Raw genomic sequence first — 21842 nt, forward strand, 5'->3', positions numbered from 1 at the left:
TAACACCCAAATGGACTAAACTGACTGAGGGTAGATTTGCATTTAGCATCACTTTCCTGCAGAACATTTGAACTTTTAATGACTTCAAACTTTGTCCATTTTTTCACTGACTGAATGGCGTGTGGATACATAGGACCAATTACAGCGTGTGGGATGACAGGAGATCGTCAGGTTAAAAGCAGGGGGATGAGCTGATGGTCTACAGCTCTAAGGTGAATTTTAGTGTTCATCAGTGTGGGGCACCACTACAATCATGTTGTCAGTTTGCAAAACTATATAAAAACGAATTAGTTTCACTACAGCTGGAAAGCAAACACACAGTGCTGTCTTCACTTCAGTCGGCTAAAGGTTCCTAAGGTGAGAGGATGAGGACATCATTTGAGTACCCTGAGACTCCTTGAAACAAGAGAGTTGATCGTTAAAGTCACCTTTTATCCTTTTGATGAAGTCTCTGTCATCTGCCCCGACATCCTCCCGGAGCCTCTTCTGACAGCCGCCTGCAGAGAGGGAACAGACTGATCACCTGAAGCACAGCACACCTCACACCGACTGACAGAAAAACACCTAATTATAATTAGCAAGTGCTATTTTGAGAATAGAAGCTGCTTAAGATACAAGACATGTTGAGAAATAAAAATAAGAAACCAGAAATGCAGACACACAAACTGACACAACAGCACACAGATTCACGTGAAACACAGAAATCGTCAGACACCTTGTAACAGCCTTGATGAGGGCTTGCTGGCAGGAAGAGGGTCCATGTTCAAGACCTTGTACAGCTGTCCAAAGGCTAAGAGGCGTAATGCATGCTGCAAAACACACACGTTAAATTGTTAAAGCATCAGAAACTCCCTCTGCTCTCACAGGACGGAAACAAGACAGAGGCAACAACATCAGTTCTTCTCTCATCGATACGCTTTAATTATCAGGGAAACTTGTGTGAGCAATCTGACTTTGGTATTAACTCACTAATTCTGTTGGGAGCTGTACTCAGAGGAGAGAGGAAAAAAGAAACAACAGTGGGCACAAATGAAAGAGGAAACGAAAGAAGAGTATTCCCAGACTTCAATTTCAGGCCTTTTTCACACAACTCCAAGGAGCAAAGCAAAGGCAGAAACAGGGAGAGAGAGAGAGAGATTTGTGGATGTCTTTATGCTCCTCAGCACTGAGACCATATTTTCCACCCAGGGGCAGACTTTGTTCTGCTGTGCATTAGCAACAGCAGCGGTGGTGGTATAGTAGTGTTGGGGGGGCGGAAACATGTTCCCACACTCATTAGGTGGCTAATTAGTCTCCCTGCTCGTGAAGCCACCAAAGCACCGAGGGGCTGCTTGTCCGAGGTCAGAGTCCAGGCTTCTGCAGCCACTCAGCTATTTACGGTGCTGACGTGAGCTCTGGGCTTCACCAAGCGGCCGAAGACTTGCTTTAAATAACCCTCCTTCAATCAGTGTTTCAGTAGGGAACGTTGCTGGTCTGATTTCCTGGAAGAAATGCTGACTCTGGTGCAGTGGGTGGTGTACAAGTGCACCCCAGTGAGATGTTAAGGTCTTACAAGTCGCATGGCTGAGGCTGAGCTTTTCTTCTCCAGCCCAGCTAATGAGCCTGCAGCTGCTTTTAGAGCAGAAACACATGAATGAAACGTGTAAGGACACGTAAGGAGGAAGCATTTCAAATAAAAGACGAACAACATTGATGTAAAAAGCACATCTAAAACCACTGATTCTCCCCTGGAGAGGAGCTCTGCTTTTTTTGGGTAATGATCATTGCTAAAAATGTAAAAACTCCTATTACACAATAATTCTCTAGATTGGCTTGTTTTTCACAGTCTGGTGTGAAAACGTCTCCTTTATTTAAGGTGATGGCAAACGTCGTAGAAAAGGGCTTAATATCATTTTATAAACAGTAAATAATAGATGCTTGACCAATCTTCCTTTACAAAAATACATAAAATGTCTCTGGTGCAAAGCATGTGATCCTGCCACGGCAGATTTCTGCTTCTGTGCAGTTTATTGCTGTCAATTTTACAATGACTCATGTTCACATTAATGCGACTCGTTTCGATCGGGTTGAATGAAAATTGTTGTCCATACTCTGCATAGTGTTTATGCACATGTCCAGTCAGCATACTGCACTGGCATAACATTTAATGCATATAGAATCACAAGCAAACAACAAAATGATAGAGGAAGATACGAAGCCAGTAACAGAGATGGTAATGATTAATAAATTTAAGTAGGGCTGAATGCGATATGTAAATTCTGAGTCAATTACAGCATCTGTAAAATGTTTAAGGTGAAGACAAAACAATTTAACAATAACAAGAAACCATCCAATCTAGAGGGCGATATGTAAGTCAGAGGTTAGTAAAGATCTGACGGCTCCTGACCTGACAACTAGAACACACACCAGCAACCAAGGTGTTCTGCTGCTGCAAATTCACCTACTATAGAAGCATGCAGCTTCTCAAATGACTGAACCGACTGAGCTGTAAGTGATGTCAGTCAGACAGGCGGCCGACTGAACGCGGACGTAAAGCTAAAAATGTGTGTTGATTGTTAAATTAGTCACTGCCAAATGCCAAACATTTGTCAAATTTTAGATTGAACTTGCTTTATTTTGAGTAAATATTTTTTACTCGTTGAAGCCCAATAATTAATTTATTTATCAATGACCTGAGAAAAGACCAAGTTACAGCTGCATTACAAAGATACTGAACCAAAGTCAGGAAGTAGGGCTGATGTCGTTCTTAGTTACTGATGTGTGACATAAGCTGCTCCAGCGATGGACTGACCTGTGCGCTGTGTGTGATGGCGTGGGCCTGTTGGGTGCTGAGGTCAGACAGGACGTCTGTAGGTTCCCTCTCACAAGGGTCGTGAACCCCCGGACCTCCTGTGAAGAGAAGCCACGTCAGTGTTCTGAGTCAGACAGGACGAAGCTCCAAACCTACGCGCGCAGTTTTATTTAGCATCCGAGGGAAACAAACAAAAGTAATTTATTGCCTCCTGCTGCGTATGTTCTCAATGCTCCAATAATCCAGGGATTTCAGGGAGAACGGCCGTTTCTATGAAAAAAAAATCTAATCAAGTCATCACAAGAGCAAACTCTGCAGCACTGCACTGAGCAAATACGGGAGACAAAGTTACCCCGGATAAGAGATTAGAAATCAGAGAATATCTTTCTGTTTATCCTGCAGCCGCAGTCCAATGTTATAATATGAGTTCATGTTACACTTTGGTGAACACATGAATCTCACCCTGCGCTGTCATTTATTAGCACTAAATAACCAGCTGTCACACTACTAAATATAGTCATTGTCACAATTACTAAACTTATTTTTCCTGTTTCCCCGTCTTCACACCCATTTAATCATCACCTCGATTTCAAAACCCTTAATGCAGTTCAGTGTAGTTAAAGAAGCACTGATCAGTCAGTCACTGGTTTATCTGAAACAAATAATGTGCAGGTGCCAGCTGAAGTTAAAAAATGTGTTAAAAATGTGTGAAACTTAAAATCAAATTAAAAAGATGCTGATAAAATAATGGTTACAACTCTCTCAGTAATGTCTTTTTCGGTCTCCTTCAGATCAATGCTCTCAATCCTCCTCTGTTGCTGTAACCTGTAACTGCAACCTGGATTCTATTATTTGTCTGTGCTCTGCTGCCAAACAATTAAAAACTCATCAGCCAGACACATTGCTCCACTGGGTGACATGTTTCGTCATTCAAAAACATTTTGGTGGAGAAATAAAAAGTAATACACTTTCCCCAAATGGCCATAATTCCTATGCATCACAGTTAAATCTATCTTACTTAAGACCATTTAAGATTTAAGGTGATTCAGTGGCTTTGGAGATTTTTTTTAAATCTCTCAATCCTGTGTGGCCGACATGTTATAGTTTTTGGACAACAAAGACGGATGGAGATTGCTAGACATTACCTATGAGTAGAGGCAACGTAAATCTGTCTGTATTCACTTTAGAAAATGACTGGTTATGCTTTAAACATAGACCCCCTCCCCCCCCCCACAGGGAGCGGCCTGGCAAAGACGTGCTGACCCCCCTCCAAGTCGTCTGATAGACTGTTAGAACTTCAAGGTTAGATGAATATGTGCAAAAATCCTGACTGCTGAAGTGTTTTAGCACTGACACTGGCACTGACTTCAGCAATGACACAAACTCTACACCATGTTTTTTTTAAGGGCAGTAACCCTGAGGTTCTGAAAACAGTATTTAACTGGTCCTGGGTAATTTGTAGTCTGTAGACGACAGAAAGCGAAGCACGAATAAATGTAAGCAACCAGCTGATCCTTAAGCCACTGTGAAGGACTGATCACTGACCTGGCAGGAGAATCCCAGAGGCAACGCACTCTATGACACGACGCAGGGCCTCACCTGGACCCAGCGGCCGGTTACAGGTGGCAATGGCCTTTTCACAGATCAGCTCCAGAGGCTGCAGAGGACAGAGAGAGGACACTCAACACAGCTCTGGTCACAGCACATCCTGAATACACACCACTACACAAGAATTGCAGTTTTAAAGGGCAGCACATAAATATAAGATCCTGCTTTCTATAACAATGTCCTCTTTATTTGTGATGTCCATTCTGATGCACTGGCCATCACCTACCCATCCTTTGAGAGGCTGCCACACTGGAAGTCTGTTGCACACGTCTCTGAGGATCCTCAGAACGATGACGCAGGACTTGAGATCTGTGACCCTGGCCTGAGGGGACAGAGAGGAAAAACTGACAGCACAAGGACGGAGTAGCACAAACTCCAAAATATGTGCCCATGGTACTTTCCAGCTTCTGTGAACCTCAGCACTTAAAGCATTTTCAGGACCCCTGATATTAGAAATGCTGCCAACACTACTCAGAGACTAAATGTGATATTTAACTTGAAACCATTATTCACACAAAGTTAACCATGAAATATGAGGTCTGAAAAAGCAGCAGGGACACACCATCTAAAATCTAAAGTTAAATACGAGAGACTAGGGGAAACTCAGAATGCTTTGCAAAGATGAGCGTCACATGGCCGAGCTAGAGCTACAGCCAGCAAGCAAATGTTTTGTGTGTGTGTGTGTGTGTGTGAGATTTTTTAAAATCCATAGATAAATATAACTGGGTATCATCAGCATAGTGTTTTCTAATAATGTTGCCTAAAGGAGACATATAAAGTAAAAAGTATTGGTCCTAACACAGAGCCTTGTGGAACTCCATAGATAACCTTTGTGTGCATGCAGGATTCATCATTAACATGAACAAACTGGAATCTATCACATAGCTAAGATTTTAACCAACCTAGTTCAGTTCCTTTAATCCTAATTTCATGTTCGAGTCTCTGGTCACATTATTGCTTTGCAACTACTTTTTCAAGGATTTTAAAAATAAAAGGGATATTGGCTATTGGTCTGTAATTGGCTACAACACCTGGGTCAAGACAGGGTTTAGTGGTTTGTTGTGGTTTAATTACAGCCAACGTATAGGCCTGTGGTACAGTCTGTTTCTAAAGATGAAGATAACGGTATCAAATACGAACGTGTCTTGTTTTGTTCTATTAAGACGAGTAGACTTAACTTTTATTATGTGATCACGATTAAGTACTCATTTCCAAAAACCTTGCTTTAATTTAAACCTCACAGAAATGGTGGATGAGACCAACATCAGTAATTGCATCTGGAGTTATTACAAAGCAACAGACGGCTCTGTGGGTAAAATGAAACAGATTCCTCTTTGCACTGCCTCTTCTTCAGTCCTCAGTGTAAAACCTCACTCTGACACTACTTGGCATATTGCTCTGCTTCCCTGAGGGAAGCTGCTCCTTGCTTCGTCTGACCTTGACTCTGATCTCCCTCCTGCCTCCTCAGTAGTGGAATAAGACTCAGTTGAGTCAGAACTGCAGAGTTGCAGATCACATGAAGAACTGCACCATGAGCCTATATGCTACATCCTACTCCCTTCTCCCTCCTACTTCTTCACAGTTCATATGACAAGTTATATTTTGCTAAATATGTGAACTGATAACATACTGTATTTACTGTATTCCCAGTTCAACAGCTTCCAAAATGAGCACAAAATCTCTGAAAAAAATTTGATCAGCTTCATTAGGGGGAAAAAAAGTGGTTGGGTTGTGTTCTAACACAAGAGTCAGGTAAAAATACTGCTAAAAAGGGTCTTACTGGATGTAATAATTTCTCCTGTTCATACGGTCATACTGGAGTGTTATATTGATTTGTGGCTCCTTTCAATTATATGAGATGGTGGCCAAAATATTAGAACCAGCTCTTAATGCACCTCCACCACCCAGTATGACCCCAACAACAAAGACAGTTTACTATGACCTTTTTGATGGTTTCAACTCAAAAACTAAGAAATTATAACCTTGCAGAATTTATGGTGGAGCCGCTGGATTGGACTTTAGCACAGACTGTGGATTTGAGCTTCATAACTTACATAAGAAGCATCTTTTAGAGGCCCATGTTAACAAGGATGATTATCACAAGTAACACCTGTTTCTGTGTTCTGACTGTATTTCTAAGAAACAAAAATGGGAACCTGTCCTTGGGTTGAATATTCTGGTTATGACCGGTTGCCAGAACATAAAAACACAGAGTGACCGTCATCAGTCCAGCTGCGCTCACCTGGAACCATTTGGCGTGTCGAAGGGAAGCCAGCGCTGCCTGGCACTGCTGTCTGTCCAGGACATCCTCCCCATCCTGGTCTTTCTGCCTCTGTTCGTTGGTGTCCTGATCGCCCTCCTCTGGAGAGAGGGACAGGATAAAACAGGACAGACTGAGCATGACCACGCTGACCTCCCACACTCGCACACAGACATACAGGCAGCAGGGTTGGACGGCTAATTATTAGGCAAACCCACTGATCTGACTGAATGAGCTAGGAAGGGGTAATTTGAGAGAGTCCGTGATTTTCTGAAATAGGGGTCTTTCTCATGCACAAGGCAGGATCTTTCATGACATTGACAGGAGAAACCGGAGTAGACGTGAGCACATGCGTCTTGCTGCCCGGCCGGAGTCTCACTCTAGATGCAGATCAGTGGCTGAAGGCGACGTTACACGCCAGATTAGTGTGTTATCAATTACAGCGCAGGACGAAAATGAAAAGCATGGCAACGGGTCAGGACCAAAAGCCAGATTAAAGATTAAACTGACATTTTAGAACAAGAAGACCATAAATGGCCTCATATATACTGGCTCTGGAATGCCTGAGATCGGAGAGAGGCAAACACATTAGCTATTCTACCTGAAGAGAAAAAGAAGCATCTGCTTTAACAGCAGCGTGCTCTGTTGTTTTGTGGCGGGCCATGCTAGTATTTTCACTCTTGCGGGGTCAGTCAGATGTTTATGTTCGACTGAAACAGTCTCTCCACACCAGGTTCCTGTGGGGAGCACTCCTGCCATGACTGGAGGCCGAGCCATGGGAGAACGACAGCAGAAGAAGAGTGACAGCAGATGAGGACGATAACATAAACATCTGAGAGTGAGAACGCCACCCTGGAAAGAAAGTCAAGGCTGTTTGGTCTCAGGAGCAGCTAAGGGGTGTCCACTGTGGGACGGTCAAGCAGACGAACACGAGGGGGGGAACAGACTGCAGACCACACTGCAGAGCCCGGTGCTGAATGATCTCCCTAGAAAAATCTAAGATGCACCTTAAGATATTAACTTTATTCTTCAGCTTTGCTACATTGCAAATATTAGGGCTTGATAAATGTTCTATCAGACTGGAATCACTTTCATTATGGTTCAATGACCTCTTCCAATGAGCAATAGCCAGCAGAGATTTTAATCATGGCTCTTTTCTGCCAAGCTGACAGTTATGCTGACACAGGGCATTAAAAAAAAAAAAAAAGTTAGGTAAAGGGAGGTAACAATTCCAAATATCTGCAGTATTCAATTTCCAATTTATTTGTCTGCAGTAATGTGAGCAGAGGTGCGATGTGTGTGGTTTGGCAGTCTGTTGCTGTAGAAACTGTAGTGAAAGCTGAACAGGATGGAAGAGGTGGAAGACAAACAAAGGAGCTGATGAGAGACACAGGCTTCTTCCCGCGTCACTCCTCCTCCAAGATCAAGGACTGAGGACCTTTGTGTTCTGCCCCTGGGACTTATGGGTGATATAATGTGCCGCCCTGACAGGAAATCTGCAGTTAATGGCATCATTTGTCAAAGTAAGCTGGAAGAGTTTTAATCTAGGACTTTAATGTGCAGTCTTTACATTTTTCTTGCTTGGTGCAACTGGAGTACGAAAAAAAAAAAAGACTGGGAACTAAAGTGAATATACTTTGTGGCAAGAAACTAAACCACTCACAGTATTAAACGATTCTCACTTAGCATGATGTTCTTCAGTGGAACTAATGCTAAATGACGAGGGCATCATGCATTGACACGCCAAAAGTTCAGGACTATCCATATTTTAGAATAAATAATACTGAGAAATCTATAGTCTCAAGTGTGCCAAATAAATGACCGTGGAGCTTTTCTATTTTTTATTAAAATACGTTTTCTATTCTGGGCATTAAAACTGAGTTTTTAATGTTCAGTTAGTTCACCTATTAATCTTCTTGTCTATAAAATGTTGGATAGTAGTAAAATGGCCTTAGCCTAAGAATATTGGTGAACTTACTGCAGTACTTATATATGTATATATCCATAGAAATGCTCATCTGGCAGTGTCACCTACAAATCAGATTCAGTTCAGAGGCAGCAGGGCTCAGGCTATTCAGTCCAAACTATTTTTTTCCAGTGTCATCCTAAAGAAATAACAAGGATAAGATTTTATTATAATAGAAGACTGCTCATGTTTTTAAGCTTTTGAGGAAAACGTATTGACTCACTGATTGCCATTTATTTATGAATTCAAATAATAAGGGAAGCTGTTTTCCAGAGGCAGGCCACAAAGGAACCATCACCCACTTGTGAAGACCACATACAAGGACAACCCCTGCTAAATTCTCCTTGACATAGTCAGCTTAGGGGACTTTTAATTAGTGACCAGGACATCAAATTAATTCAGTTAACACCATTTTTACATCATGAAATTATGGGATGTCATTCTGAGCCAATAAAAATGTATCAACACAGAGGGTCAGGCCCAGTAATCAAAGCACAGACAAACTGATCTGGACAGAAGCTGATAGGCAGTGAAGTCATTTTGTCCTTTTTAGTCTGTGCGTTTGGTAGACATGGACCAGAATTTCATGGTGACCCAGAGAGAAGTCCAGTCAACAGAGGAAGGGGGTGGGGAGGGGGAGTAGAGGAGCATGTCTGAGCTGGAGAGTGAGTGGGTTGGTTTGAATTGGTTGTCGGGGAAGCCCCATGTACCCGGGGTTTCCTGCTGCTGGGTGGGGAGAGCGCCTGGTCTCTGGGGCCGCAGAGAAGTGTCAATCCACACAGCGAGACGACCTGCGGAGCTACGGCAACAAAACCAAGAGTGAGTGAGCAGAGGCCAGCTACAGGGGGGCACACGATAAAAACCAGGGGTCATCTACAGGGCTACTCGCCAAAAAAAAAAAAAAAAAAAAAAAAAAAAAAAAGGAGAAAAGGTCAGTTCTAAAATGATTTCTGATTTTGGGAAAATCTGTTCTGCATCTGCTTACTGTAAATACATACACCCTTCATATCTCTGTGTTATAAATGTGGATAAAAAATGAAAACTAACCTAAAGTAGTTGGCAAAAATCATCTATTGTAGTTGTGACTTCATTAATTAAAAACATGCAGCTATGATCTCTCTCTCTCTCTGTCTCTCTCACTCTCTCTCTGTCTCTCTCTCTCAATACAGTAGCTTTTAAGACATTCAATAATTATTTCTCAGTCAAATTTCACACATCAATGAAGGAGAGATTTTGATCTGTCTGAAGAACTTGAAGAACTCTGTGATAGTGATATATAGTGATCTACTGTTTTTTGTAAGCCCTGAATCACAACTATCATATTCTATAAATTGAAATATAAAGTATTTATATTCTTTCAATTGTAGGAAACTAGGTCAGGGTCTTGTTTGTGTATAAGAGAAGCAAATGGACAGTCTTGTTTATTAGATTTCACACTTTGTAACAGCCCAGATAAGACAAAAATGACTAACTAAATTACAAGCTGTTGGCCAAAAATTGTTTTTTTTGTTTTTTGTGACTGTGCACTCGGCTAATGGAGATTTGGAGCAGCCACAATGCATTTTCTTTCATTTGAGACACCTTGACTCGTTGGTTCCCTCTGGGAGCAGGTACCACAATAGGACTCGCTGGTTCATAATATAATCTCTTGTGTTCTGACTCACCTTTTAGAATTTTCATACTTCATTCCCAGTTATAGGAGAATACACACAGAGTGGAAGCACTGATGCCAAACTAATTCCTTCACAAAGTAACAAGAGATGCAGTGCATTATTGGTGTGAGGGATTGTTCAACTTCAACTTGTTGTGCTAAAAAATATATTTCTGATGATGTTGAATGACGTTAATAAACGTGACTGGACATGTCAGAACTGCTGAATCCGTTCTTGTCAGTGATGCAGGATGATAAAAGACGACAGCACCTGAGTCAGACGTGTCCTTTTTCATGTTTCCTGCAGAAATCACCAGCCATCTGCTATTTCTTTCACACTTTACCCAGATCTATGTCAACCCTTCTCCGTTTTCCCTCATTTACCTATCAATTTTCAACCCTCTCAGTGTTAACAGCCTTCCCAACTTTCCCCAGACTGTCTCCCATTTCCACCTTGGATTTCAGAGCACGTTTATAACGGTAAAGCTGTGCATCTCTTTCCTGCTTCCTCTCTTTCAGCCCTTAGTTGTCATGTAAAGGAAAAAAAAAAAAAACAAACCATCTACCTAAACATGATTCACAGGAAGTGGGGGGGAAAAAGGGGAAGAGGATGAGGAGTCCATACCTTCTATGGTGTTGTGTTCCTCCCTCATGGCTAAGGATGAGAGGGTGATCTTCAGTGTGAGCTGGGGGTCTTTGGTGTTGCACACCCGGATGGCTGCCTCAGGCACGCATGACCGCACCTCGTATTTGTCCTCTGTCATTGTCTGCAAGGCAGGGCTACACGATTAATTAAAAATCAAACATCCCAGTCACAGCACTGACTCTTGCTGTTTGTAAGGAACAAGCCGCTGCTGTTCTACATTAGTTGGGGAATGTGTAAACAAATGTGCAGAACCACTGGTCGGTAATACAATTACTTCGTTAACTAGGGCACTGATCTCGTGATTGATTTGAGCCCAGAATCAATTCATTTTGATTCAAATGGATTCACGATTTACTCGCATCAGATAAAAACCATTTCATTAAGCACTCAGAATCTACGAATTAGATTTTTTTTTCCTTTCATCGAGTGAGCAACACTGTGCCTTTCATCAATGTAAACTTGTGTATAGTTCACATAACAGACTAAACACCTTTTGGGTAAAAACCTGGGGAACCATGTTATCTCCCTAAGCTTATGCAAATTACTAAAAAACATTGCATTGTGGTGTTTTTTGGGCATACACACACACACACACACACACACACACACACACACACACACACACAGAGAACAACTGAGAAAGAATAATGTGAACACGTATGTAAATAGATGTAAATAAATCCCACACATGGACTGTCAGCAGCAGACGTCCCAAATAACAATATAATATATCAACATCACTTTGATCATGGGCAGGACAGAAACTCTTAGTGAGTCTGCTCCCTGACGTTAATTCATCTGCAGTGTCTTTGCTGAAGAGACATCACTCAGATGTCTGCAGACAGCTGTTTGCTAGTTAGTGTCAGCTCCCCACCAGGGACACAAACACTGTTCACTCGGATTCTATCACTTTACATCTCCTAGTCAGAGATAATGTCTTTTCATTAACACAACATAAAGCTCAGAACAGTGTGGAGAGTCTGCTTTTAGTCCATCTTTCTTGCATATGCATTATCCTGATCTGCTGTAGCCACAGCTTTCGTAATGGGATTTTAATTAGATGTACACAGTACATACAAATCTTAAAAGTAGATCTGCACAATTTGGTCAAAAACATTGCAAATATTGTGGTTAATATTGTGATTTTGATATAATAATTTATGAGTTGACTTACTTTGTTAACAATACAATGACAAAACTGTAAAAAAAAAAAAAAAAAAAAAAAAAGTAGACTGCACAGACTAATGTGTCATGAATGAAGTTAATTCAAATTAACCTGTTATGAGAAAATGCACCAATATAGTGAAGTTGAATTTAACTTTAGAAAAAATAAAATAGTAGCTGTAGTAGTTTACCAAGACAAACAATGGGCACGAGTAATTTCGGGTCCATTCACAGCTCATTCACGCTTCTTTCTGGCTGCTGACTGGTCATTCAGACTTTTTCTGGATGTTTGCTGATTGGCCAACTGAATGTGCTGCTGCCCTCCCCCCCCACACACTCTACAGACATAGAAGTTGCTAAAATCCATCCTAAAGGTCACTCGACAGTCAAACGTTTCCCATGCCACACGCTCCAACTACAGCGTTTGCCTGGTTTTGTCATAGCGACATGGATAATAAAAAAAACAACAACCTACAAACAGAAATTGTGTTATCACTTTCACATACATACACATTTAATTCTTTCGAACTCTCAAAGGCTGCAGAGGACACAAGCTGGCACCACAATTGTTATTAGAATGGTTGGATTCAATGATGGCATTTACCAGATAGACGGTTGCAATCCTCAAAAGTTTCATACAACTTTTTACAATATAGGAGTTTGCATTGTTAGTGGCCACTGTCACATTTTCTAGGTTCTTTCTAGCCTCTTTCACACATGCAATGAAATAATCTGGAGATTATAGTGAGAATGCAAATTTCTAAGTTAGACACTCCGGACAACATCCAGACATCCATGGACACTGCCCACAGTTCATATGTGAAAGAGGCTTAGGACATGAATCTGTAGTGATGGATGTGGGTTGTTTGAATACCATCTTTTAGGAATTTACATTCTACATATAAAATGATGACATTAAAGGGCAAAAAGAATTATAATGGGAAGAAACATGAACAGACACAAACAGTAGTGTTTACATGCTGCCCTCCTCCATATTTCAGTCAGCGTTTCAACCTCTGTTGCTACTGCCAGCCAATTCCCAACACGCCAAACAATCTTGTTTTTCCTCTAGACTCGGGTTAGCTTCTATGGCATGTTTTCAAGTGCACTCTCTCTCTCTCTGAGTTCTGCAAGAAATTACCCCATCCGTCTCCCATCTGCCTGTCAATCTCTCCCAGTTTGGCCCAGGAAATGAGAGCTTCAAATGCTTTCCTCCCCTGATGATGAAGCACACATTGCAGCTATGGCAGGTAATTAACTGAGATGGGGAAACGGGAAGCAAGTTTAGGCTGTGTCTCTTTGTATGTCTGTACTGCTTTAGCTAGCAGATGCTTTTTTTTTTTTTTTGTGGCGGAGGCAGTAAAGGATTTGGGACAGTTAGTAAAATAAGGAGTCAGTAGAGCAAAGGGAGAGTCCCCAGTGTTCACTAGTGCTGTGATTTAAACTGTTCTCCGCTGGTTTGTGGTGTTAATGAATTAAAGTCTGTTTGCTGCAAACAACTCAAATATTGTATTCCAATTTCTGAAATTTAAAAAATATATATTTCTTTTTTTTATTAGATTCAAACATCACCACAACATCATTTGGCAGTGCTTTCCATTTCCAAGGATAATCTAATGCTGATGTGACAGAAGACCTGACTGCTTGTGGTTATTTCTCTACTACTGCTCGTGTTCAGGAGTCAAAACTTGTTCTCATTTACAGTTAAAAACTGAGAGAAGTTGAGATTTACATCTTAAATTTTAGACCTAGGGGATAAGGAGCTTGCCGAGTATTGAAATTGTAATTAGCTGAGTGCCATGTTCTGCTGGTATAATCGAAACTGTTTACACGCATACAACAGACCTCAGTTAAATGTGTTCATTAGTGCACATTTGAAAATCCTAGTAAATCACAAATTGAAAGCAAAAATATCGTTTTGCACTAAAGGCTTGGGAACATAGACTGCACATAAACCTGCAGGGTTGAAAAGCTAATCATTTCCTCTGGTCCATAACACATACAGTATAAGTAAATATTTGGTCGTGCGCCATGTAATGATCCTGTGTACGATGAACCTAACTGAAAGAAATGTCAGGTATTTAACAGGTTCGGTTTGAACACTTTTCAAACCACCTGCATAATACGTAGTTAATAACAGATTGTCTTCTGCATATTTGATGGAATTTTAAACCTTTAGATTTAAAAAAAAAAAGAGAAAAAGAAAGAAAAGAAGAACCTATGTGAAAATGAAACACTATGTACAATACTGTCCAAAACAAGTTGGCCTATAAATCCTCATCAGGGCGTCACCCTGTCACCTCACAAACTCCTACTTTTAATCACCCATAAAAAAAAACAAAAAACGTAAAGTTTGTTTTGTGGATACGCATTACAACTGAAGCTCAAACAACAAAGATGCCTTTATAAAGCCTGCGGTGCTGGATGCACAGCACTGAACACTGCAGTGATGAAGGTTGTGGCTGAGTGTACCTGGATCTGCAGCGGGAGGTTAGCGCTGATGGTGTAGAGCAGCAGCTTGGTGGGTTTCTCACTGCACATCAGGACCAGCTCCAGGTCCATGTCCCCTTTGATGAGCAGGCCCTTGGCCACCAGCCCGACGCGAGTCACCCCACACAGCACCGATGTGCCATCAGGCCTGAGGGCAGATGGATGACAGCCGGTGTCAGATTCTCTCACAGCTATGGGTTTAAGGTGATAGCACATAAACCCACTCCAAAGCCACACAACAAGTTGTCAGCGGCTGAACAGTCTGCAGAGTTGATGAACTTCGTATATGAACAATCTATAAACAACAATATAATTTAACATTTAAGCATGTTGAAACAAATTTTACATTCGCAGCTCATCTGTCTACAAAGGCAACGTTCTGAACAAATGAATTCTCACTCTGAAAGCTTGGTTCTCCCAAAATACAAACTTCTGTTATTCAGTGAGGATTAACCAAAATTTGATATTTTAGGTCAATATTCAAGAGTTTAAGCCAGATTATTCCCGTAACCTAAACAAATGTTTCGACAATGTTCCCCTAAAACGTGCAGCAAATCAAGTTTCCAGTTGTCAAATTAAGTGCATGACTGCTGTCAACGGAAAAACTAACAGCAGTGATGCAGTATATGGATATTGTTAATAACTGACGCAGCTCTGGTCATGACGTTTTTTTTTTTTAAAGATTTCTGACTCCAGTCCACTACAGAAAGGAATGGTTTTTTTGCAGCGTTCACACTGTGATGTTTCTGACATGTGTCTCTTTTTCTTGCTTCCCCCAAACAGAGAACCTAAACAATGCACAGTAGACAACCACAGCATGAAAGCAAAATCACTGTTAAATTGACAGAATTACCTTTTTTCACCAGAAAGTCTATTTACCAGAACCACAATAGCTGCTTTTCCAACTGCAACTCAGGGGTTTTGCAGGATTGTTGGGACTGCACTTCAATAATGTGCCTGTCATGGTTTGACAAAATAATCTGTACTCAAATGTCCACAAACAGACTTTTGCAGCTGGAAAAAATTCAAACAAACCGGTATTAGATCTAATAAACCTGTCAACTCATATCAAAATATAGCGAGACAAACAGAGGAAGAGAGGATTTAATATCGACAGCACTGCCTTTTTTCACGTTCAGATATTTTACACCAAGCAGCATCACTGTTAATACTAGAGTAGATTTAATGTTTTGGTGGACTGGGCCCAGTCTGCTGCTCCACAGCTTTGTGATGCACTGTGTGTTCTTATACCTGTCGATCATAGCCAGCATTACATTTCACATGCTGACCCCAGGTCCCCCGCAACATCAAAACCCAGCAGTTGGTATTAATGCTGTGGCTAATGGGGGTTTATTACTGGTGTAATTGCACTTTACCTCCGTGACGGCACAGAAAACCACCATGTAGCCGTGAGCCAAATGTTGAGAATGTATCAAAGATTGTTGAGTTTCTTTAATGTTGTTGTTCCCAAGACAAACCAGTATGACCAACGGTCGAGCTATTCATCACCGCAGAAACATTTAATTGAGTAAGAGCAACATACTTGGTCTCAGCAGTATCGTCTTCCACTGTGTTCTCCCCAGCCTCTTTATTGGCAGCGGTCTTCCCTGAGGGCTTGTTGAGGCCATCCATCCAATCGGAGACTTTCTTCAGAGCTCCCTCCACAGTGGACACAAGCATCTGGACAGCCTCCAGCTCCTCCGGTGATGGATAGATGCTGGCATGCTTGGCCATGACGTGGCGGTCGTCATTTGCAAACGATCGGAATGACCTCTGGGTTCAGACGACGGGACAGAGAGAGGGACACGTTTTTATTTTTAAGTTTCATTTTTAGTTTTGATTTTAGGCACATTTTCAATTCAGCTGATGCTCATATCTGGTGTGAATCGAAAATAGTGAGCGGGTAGAGGGTCAAAGTGAAGCTCAAGGACATTCAGTGAGGGAACATTCCCACTAATGGACTTGAATTGGCTGCTGCAGAAATCAAACCTGTGGCCTTTACAACTTGTGACCTTTAAGATCTGCCTCATCGTCAGCATAAATGTCACCAGTAGGCATGTGATGCCACCGAACACATACTGACTTGTTCTTATATTTAAGTATCTGAAAACCCTGTTATAAATCAAGTAATCCTCTATAATATCAAATATTTTTCAGTGCTCAAACAGATCACCAATAACTTTCTGTCAGATAAATAATTGACTAACTGACTAACGGCTTTACTCAACACATTTTGATGTCGTCAATACTGTGATGTGACATCTAGTTATCATTAAGATTTTTACTGTTAGATTAATGCATGACATATGGCAAACCTATAAAGCCAAAGTGACCACGTTGAGCCTGGACCAGCTTCTATTCAATTAGCATCAGCAACTGCACACAATCGCTCACTAAGCATTTCTTTCCGCATTCTCTAGGTAAAAGCAAAGCACCTTTTAACTATAGTCCAAGACAAATTGTCAACTAATACATGTTGTATTGATGTAGCTATTAGAGGTAAAATTCTTTAGGATTGAAAAAGTTAATTGACAATTTTTTTTCTAGCTTCTGAAATGCTGCAGAGCAGTTCCTTTCGGCATCTTAACGTGGTTTTATCCACATCCATAAAACTCCAACACCCTCTTTCTAATGACTTTCTTTTAATGTCCCAGCCATTAACTTTGCTGTTGAAAACCTCGTACATCCTTGAGCCCCCTCTGCATTGCAGTTATTGTCTGAACCAACTACAAGTATGTTACACTACATACTGCAGAAATAACTGCCTGCCACGGCAGGATTACAAATATCAATGGGATTTTATATTGGGTTTTCTTACTTTTGGCACTCAAGCAGGCAGTTCCAATATCACTTCAGCTCTCTATAAGCTGTGTGTGAATTTCAGAAACGCATCCTTAGGAGGCTTCATTTGAAGACCAACTGTGGCACAACAGGGCTGTATTTTTACAAAGACTCTTTCAAATGCAGCCTTCTCTCCCCTGGCAACTGCCTTGCAATGAAGGCTCCAGTGGATGGATCCTTCGCAGATCAACTTATCGTGAGTGTATGTGTGCTGTCATTGACATGGTGGTACATAAGTCGCAGAGCCCAAAGAACACGACCATACAAATGTTAAAAACCCATAAGTCCTTCACACTGCAGTTATTTGTAAGAACGGGTCAGGTTACATAATGTTAATAGTTGCTGCTAGTCAAAATACTTTTTGGCCATATAGTGTAAATGCCAATTTCCTTTCTTTGAACCCTGTTCCAAGAAGAACTTTGACATATGTTTGTCAGCTTTTTCAAACCTTATTCTGCCACAGTGCAGCTCAGATGGCTGCTCTGTTTAATAGGTAATCGATTGTGAATGATCGGAAAAGAGATTGAATAGTTTAAAGGAGGATTATGGTCATCTTTGCCATTCATCCACCAAAAGCCATCATTAAAGCAGTGCAGAGACACTACGACTGTAGGAAGCAGACTACATCCAAATGGATTTCTTTGAATGTGAACACAAATTATGTTGACACCTGGTGTTGTATTGCTCCGTGAAACAAGCCACTGCAATCACACGAGCTTGTTTGTTCGAGCTTGTCAGAATCACGTGTCACATCCTGCACAATGACAGCAACACCTGAAGGGACCTGTGCTGCTGCCAATCTGCACATGGCCTAGATACAGCTGCAGTTATTTAACATTTATGACATGCACTTAGGAATAAAGCCCATCTCTCGAAGGTGAGAGGCAAAAAAAAAAAAAAAAAAAAAAAAAAAGAGGAGGGGGATGCTCCTGTGCAAAATTAGCTTGGTGCTTATTTTTACAAGCCTGAGTGCATCGGCCCCCCTGGACGAGTATCACACCAGGCTCTCAGTCCAAGGTCAAACTAGTATCTCTTTCAATCATCCCCTTCCTCTTCAGTTCTGATTCTCTTTTTCCCCCCCTTCTTTTCCCCCTCTCCCTGCCTGCAGCATGTAGGCACCCCTCATTACAGTGAGTTATTTATGATGCTGCTTTAATAATTCATGGCCATGAGTCTCGGGGGCTCGTGCTGCAGTTGTGAGGGTCATTCATCACGACCTAGCTAATCTCTCGCTGAACTGCCAGGGGCATTCAAGGCTGTGTAAGCAGTAAGTGTGGGCAGCGTCAACAACCATAACACACAAACGTGCGCACAAACATTAACAAGATCTAAATGGAAGATTAAGACTTTCACAGCACCAACCCTGGATCCAGGTCTGGCTCAGATCAAGTTCCCTTTATTTGATACTACTACAGTATGAGACAGTCGGAAGGAGTTCAGCCTCAGACTGCAATTACAAGATAAGGACACGTACTGGTTTAATTAATTGCATTGCAGAAGTAATGAAACTATTTTCTCTTTTGTAAAAATTTTGTTGACATACAGGCTGCGTCTGTGAACAATATTCAGTATGATAATGTGATATGGCACCGTCCAGAAGTTTACATACAGATGTCACAGTGATATGGGGCTTTCTTGAAATTGCTTTTTTTTTCTAAGGCAGAACGATTGTACAACATACATGTTTAATAAACAAAAGGGTTTCGTTTATTTGGGGTTTTCTGATAACATAGTCATATCAAATACGATATCGAATAGAATAAAGAAAAAGCTAATACGCTTGGTAAATATACAGAAAGTGTTTCTCGTCTCTGATTGGTCACTAGAATGAGCTGAGCCTCATTCAAAACACTTTGAGAAGCAATTATCAGTGCACCACTGCCAGTAGTGTGTAACGACCGTGTCACCGAACTCTTCCTTCGCACGTCTCCTAATTAAGTGTTTGAGCATATTTATATAGGAAAAAACAAAAATGCACACTGTAATTTTAAGCGAGCTTATCACAGCTGTCACTGGGCAAACAGCAGCATCACTGGCTTCTCTTATTTTCAAACCGTGCACAAGTCAAAACTAATATCTCAGTCCTTGGGACACTGTGTACATGTGTACCACACAACAGGTTTCAACATTGTGAATACACTGTTTCAGCCCACTGCTTGTTATTCTGCTGCCTGAAACAATCCAATGTACCTACAATTAATTGTTCTGTCTGGAAACTAAACCACAGTTGTTTGTTGCTGACTGATCAACAACAAACTCAATTTCCAAAATCCACAGACACAACCATCACTACACTAAATAATTTGATATTTAGGAGGAAAAAAAAAAAGTTTTTGTCTCTGAAACGTATTCACTGTCTGCTCCGACTTCAATCTGAAGTGACACAGAACAATAAGTCTTCAAAGATCAAAATATAACGAAAAAGCAGAAATGCACACAAGGCTTACCATGTCCAAGCAATGGGGAGGGGGTCCTGGGAGGGGTCTAGGTGAGGACCAGAGTCCTCCTCATGCAGTCAGATGTCTCTCCGCTGGTGGTTTTTTTTAGTCAGTCTCACTGTAAGAAGAAAAATCCCACATTAAGTGAATGTGTATGTGAACCACTGTGATGCTCATTACACACAAACCTTCCGACAATGCATTTTTATACATTTGAATCCTTGCAATACAGCTTCAACCTTAGCATTCATGCCATTTGTAATTTATAAGATGATCCAGGATTTACAGCTTATTCTAAGCAGCTTTAAATAAGCATCAGTTCAATGATTAAAATGCGGGGCTCCACCATCAAGGCCAAAAATATAAATCCAAATATGATATTTCACATAATCACATAAACGTGCGACATACTTCATATCTTTTACATCTACATCTGCTACAATCAAGCAACTTTAAGAGAGAAATGAGATTCCAGAGAAGCTGATAAATATTTTCTCTCTTTTAACTCAAATATGTGAGTCTGTGTTTTAACAGCATGGTCTCTGCTGATTTGAGTCCAACAATTGAGTCCAATGAAGACCAACATCGGTGTTGAGTGTTCCTGTCCATCCCAAAAGTGTTGGATTGGGTTAAGGATTGTACAGCTAATTCAACTTTTGTCACGGCAAACTGCTAAAACCATTTCTTTATGTAGCTGACTTATGCAGACAGGCACCGTCAATAAAGCTGCTGACACCAACCTGAATAAAAAAAGAAATCGACCCTAAGGTGTAATAAACACTTTCTTCACTGAAGACTCTAAACCAGGTAATGCAGCTATAGAGCAGCTGTGTGTGTGTGCAGATGTTCATACAGATGTGCACTATTGAACAAAAACATGGAGTTCATGCCTCATCTTCTTACTGCGAAGCTTTTTAGGTGAACTCATGGTTCATGTAGGTTTCGCGTTGTTAGACTGTTTAACCTTGTTAGACCAATTAATCACTTGATAAAGGCATAAAATCCAGACATTTGTAGATGTGACCTTGAGGTGACAAATCCAAATGCAACCCACATAGCATAATTCAACCCCCCCCCGCCCGCCTTAGTTCTCTTTCACAGCAATCCATGTACATTGCTGTACTGGGTATTAGAACCACCTCACATCAAACACCCTGTGGAACCAACACACGTACAGTAAAGTAGTTCTGGCTTGAGCAGGTAATTACTGTTCACTTTTATAAAATTGTATGAATGTTTATAGGTAATAAGTTACAGCCTTAACATCACATTGACTATTGATTACCAAAGTCTAATCAGTTGATCCTTGAGTCCAAATGGAACTTTGTGCCGCATTTGAAGTAATTACCTAAAATATAATGTTGTTGGTAACCAGCCACCAAAATGTTACAAAGAAAAGAAACCATCTGATAATGGATACGGACTCGGAAACAAACTAGCAATACATGTGTTGACATGTGAATATCTGGAGCCACTCTTCAAATATAGGACAATTTTTTTATTGCAACACAGTAACTGTTGATCACTGCTATCTAATATACTGTTCTGTAGTGTACTTTGCCTGTCTACAGATGTCTAATAAACCTGTAGATTTATTCAGATTGAATTAAATTCACTCTTCTAGAGTTCCTTAATTATAGTGGATATTCTGCGTGTAAAAGTCATTCAGACGTGTTTATCTGACATATCTTCTTGTGGGACGATGTTTTAAACAGAATAAATGCTGTGTGTTTAAAATGGGACATTTTTAACCGTCACTTGTCATTGGGATTAACGAAACTGGACTTGAGCGACGTTCTCCTCTTTTTGTAAGAACTGCTTTGATTCGGATGCTGCTGTGAAAATTAATGTCACCTGAACACAGATCCACACTAACACATTAATTAAATTACTCAGAATATATTCTCAGTATTAAATGCATTACATGAAGCTAAGGATTTGCCCACGCAGTTAAATGTTAATGAGATGAGAGCTGGAGCCTGTGATG

General features: G+C 40.9%; 1 protein-coding gene across 5 annotated transcripts in view; it reads right to left on the reverse strand.

The window, feature by feature from the left end:
- LOC137135955 (spermatid perinuclear RNA-binding protein-like) overlaps positions 1 to 21842 on the reverse strand; it is a 68990-nt gene that overhangs the window by 16544 nt on the left and 30604 nt on the right. For all 5 annotated transcript variants that reach the window (XM_067520832.1, XM_067520829.1, XM_067520827.1 and 2 more), the window contains exons 2-11: positions 19865 to 19973; positions 16120 to 16349; positions 14559 to 14724; positions 10902 to 11043; positions 6642 to 6760; positions 4626 to 4721; positions 4337 to 4448; positions 2792 to 2889; positions 716 to 809; positions 429 to 497 (exon numbers count right to left, since the gene is read on the reverse strand). In XM_067520832.1, the coding sequence (XP_067376933.1) occupies positions 429 to 497; positions 716 to 809; positions 2792 to 2889; positions 4337 to 4448; positions 4626 to 4721; positions 6642 to 6760; positions 10902 to 11043; positions 14559 to 14724; positions 16120 to 16349; positions 19865 to 19867 (1129 nt within the window). In that variant the 5' untranslated portion in view covers positions 19868 to 19973. The remainder of the gene's footprint in view (positions 1 to 428; positions 498 to 715; positions 810 to 2791; positions 2890 to 4336; positions 4449 to 4625; positions 4722 to 6641; positions 6761 to 10901; positions 11044 to 14558; positions 14725 to 16119; positions 16350 to 19864; positions 19974 to 21842) is intronic.

Source organism: Channa argus, chromosome 11, assembly GCF_033026475.1.
Source record: "Channa argus isolate prfri chromosome 11, Channa argus male v1.0, whole genome shotgun sequence".
NCBI classification, from domain to species: Eukaryota; Metazoa; Chordata; class Actinopteri; order Anabantiformes; family Channidae; genus Channa; species Channa argus.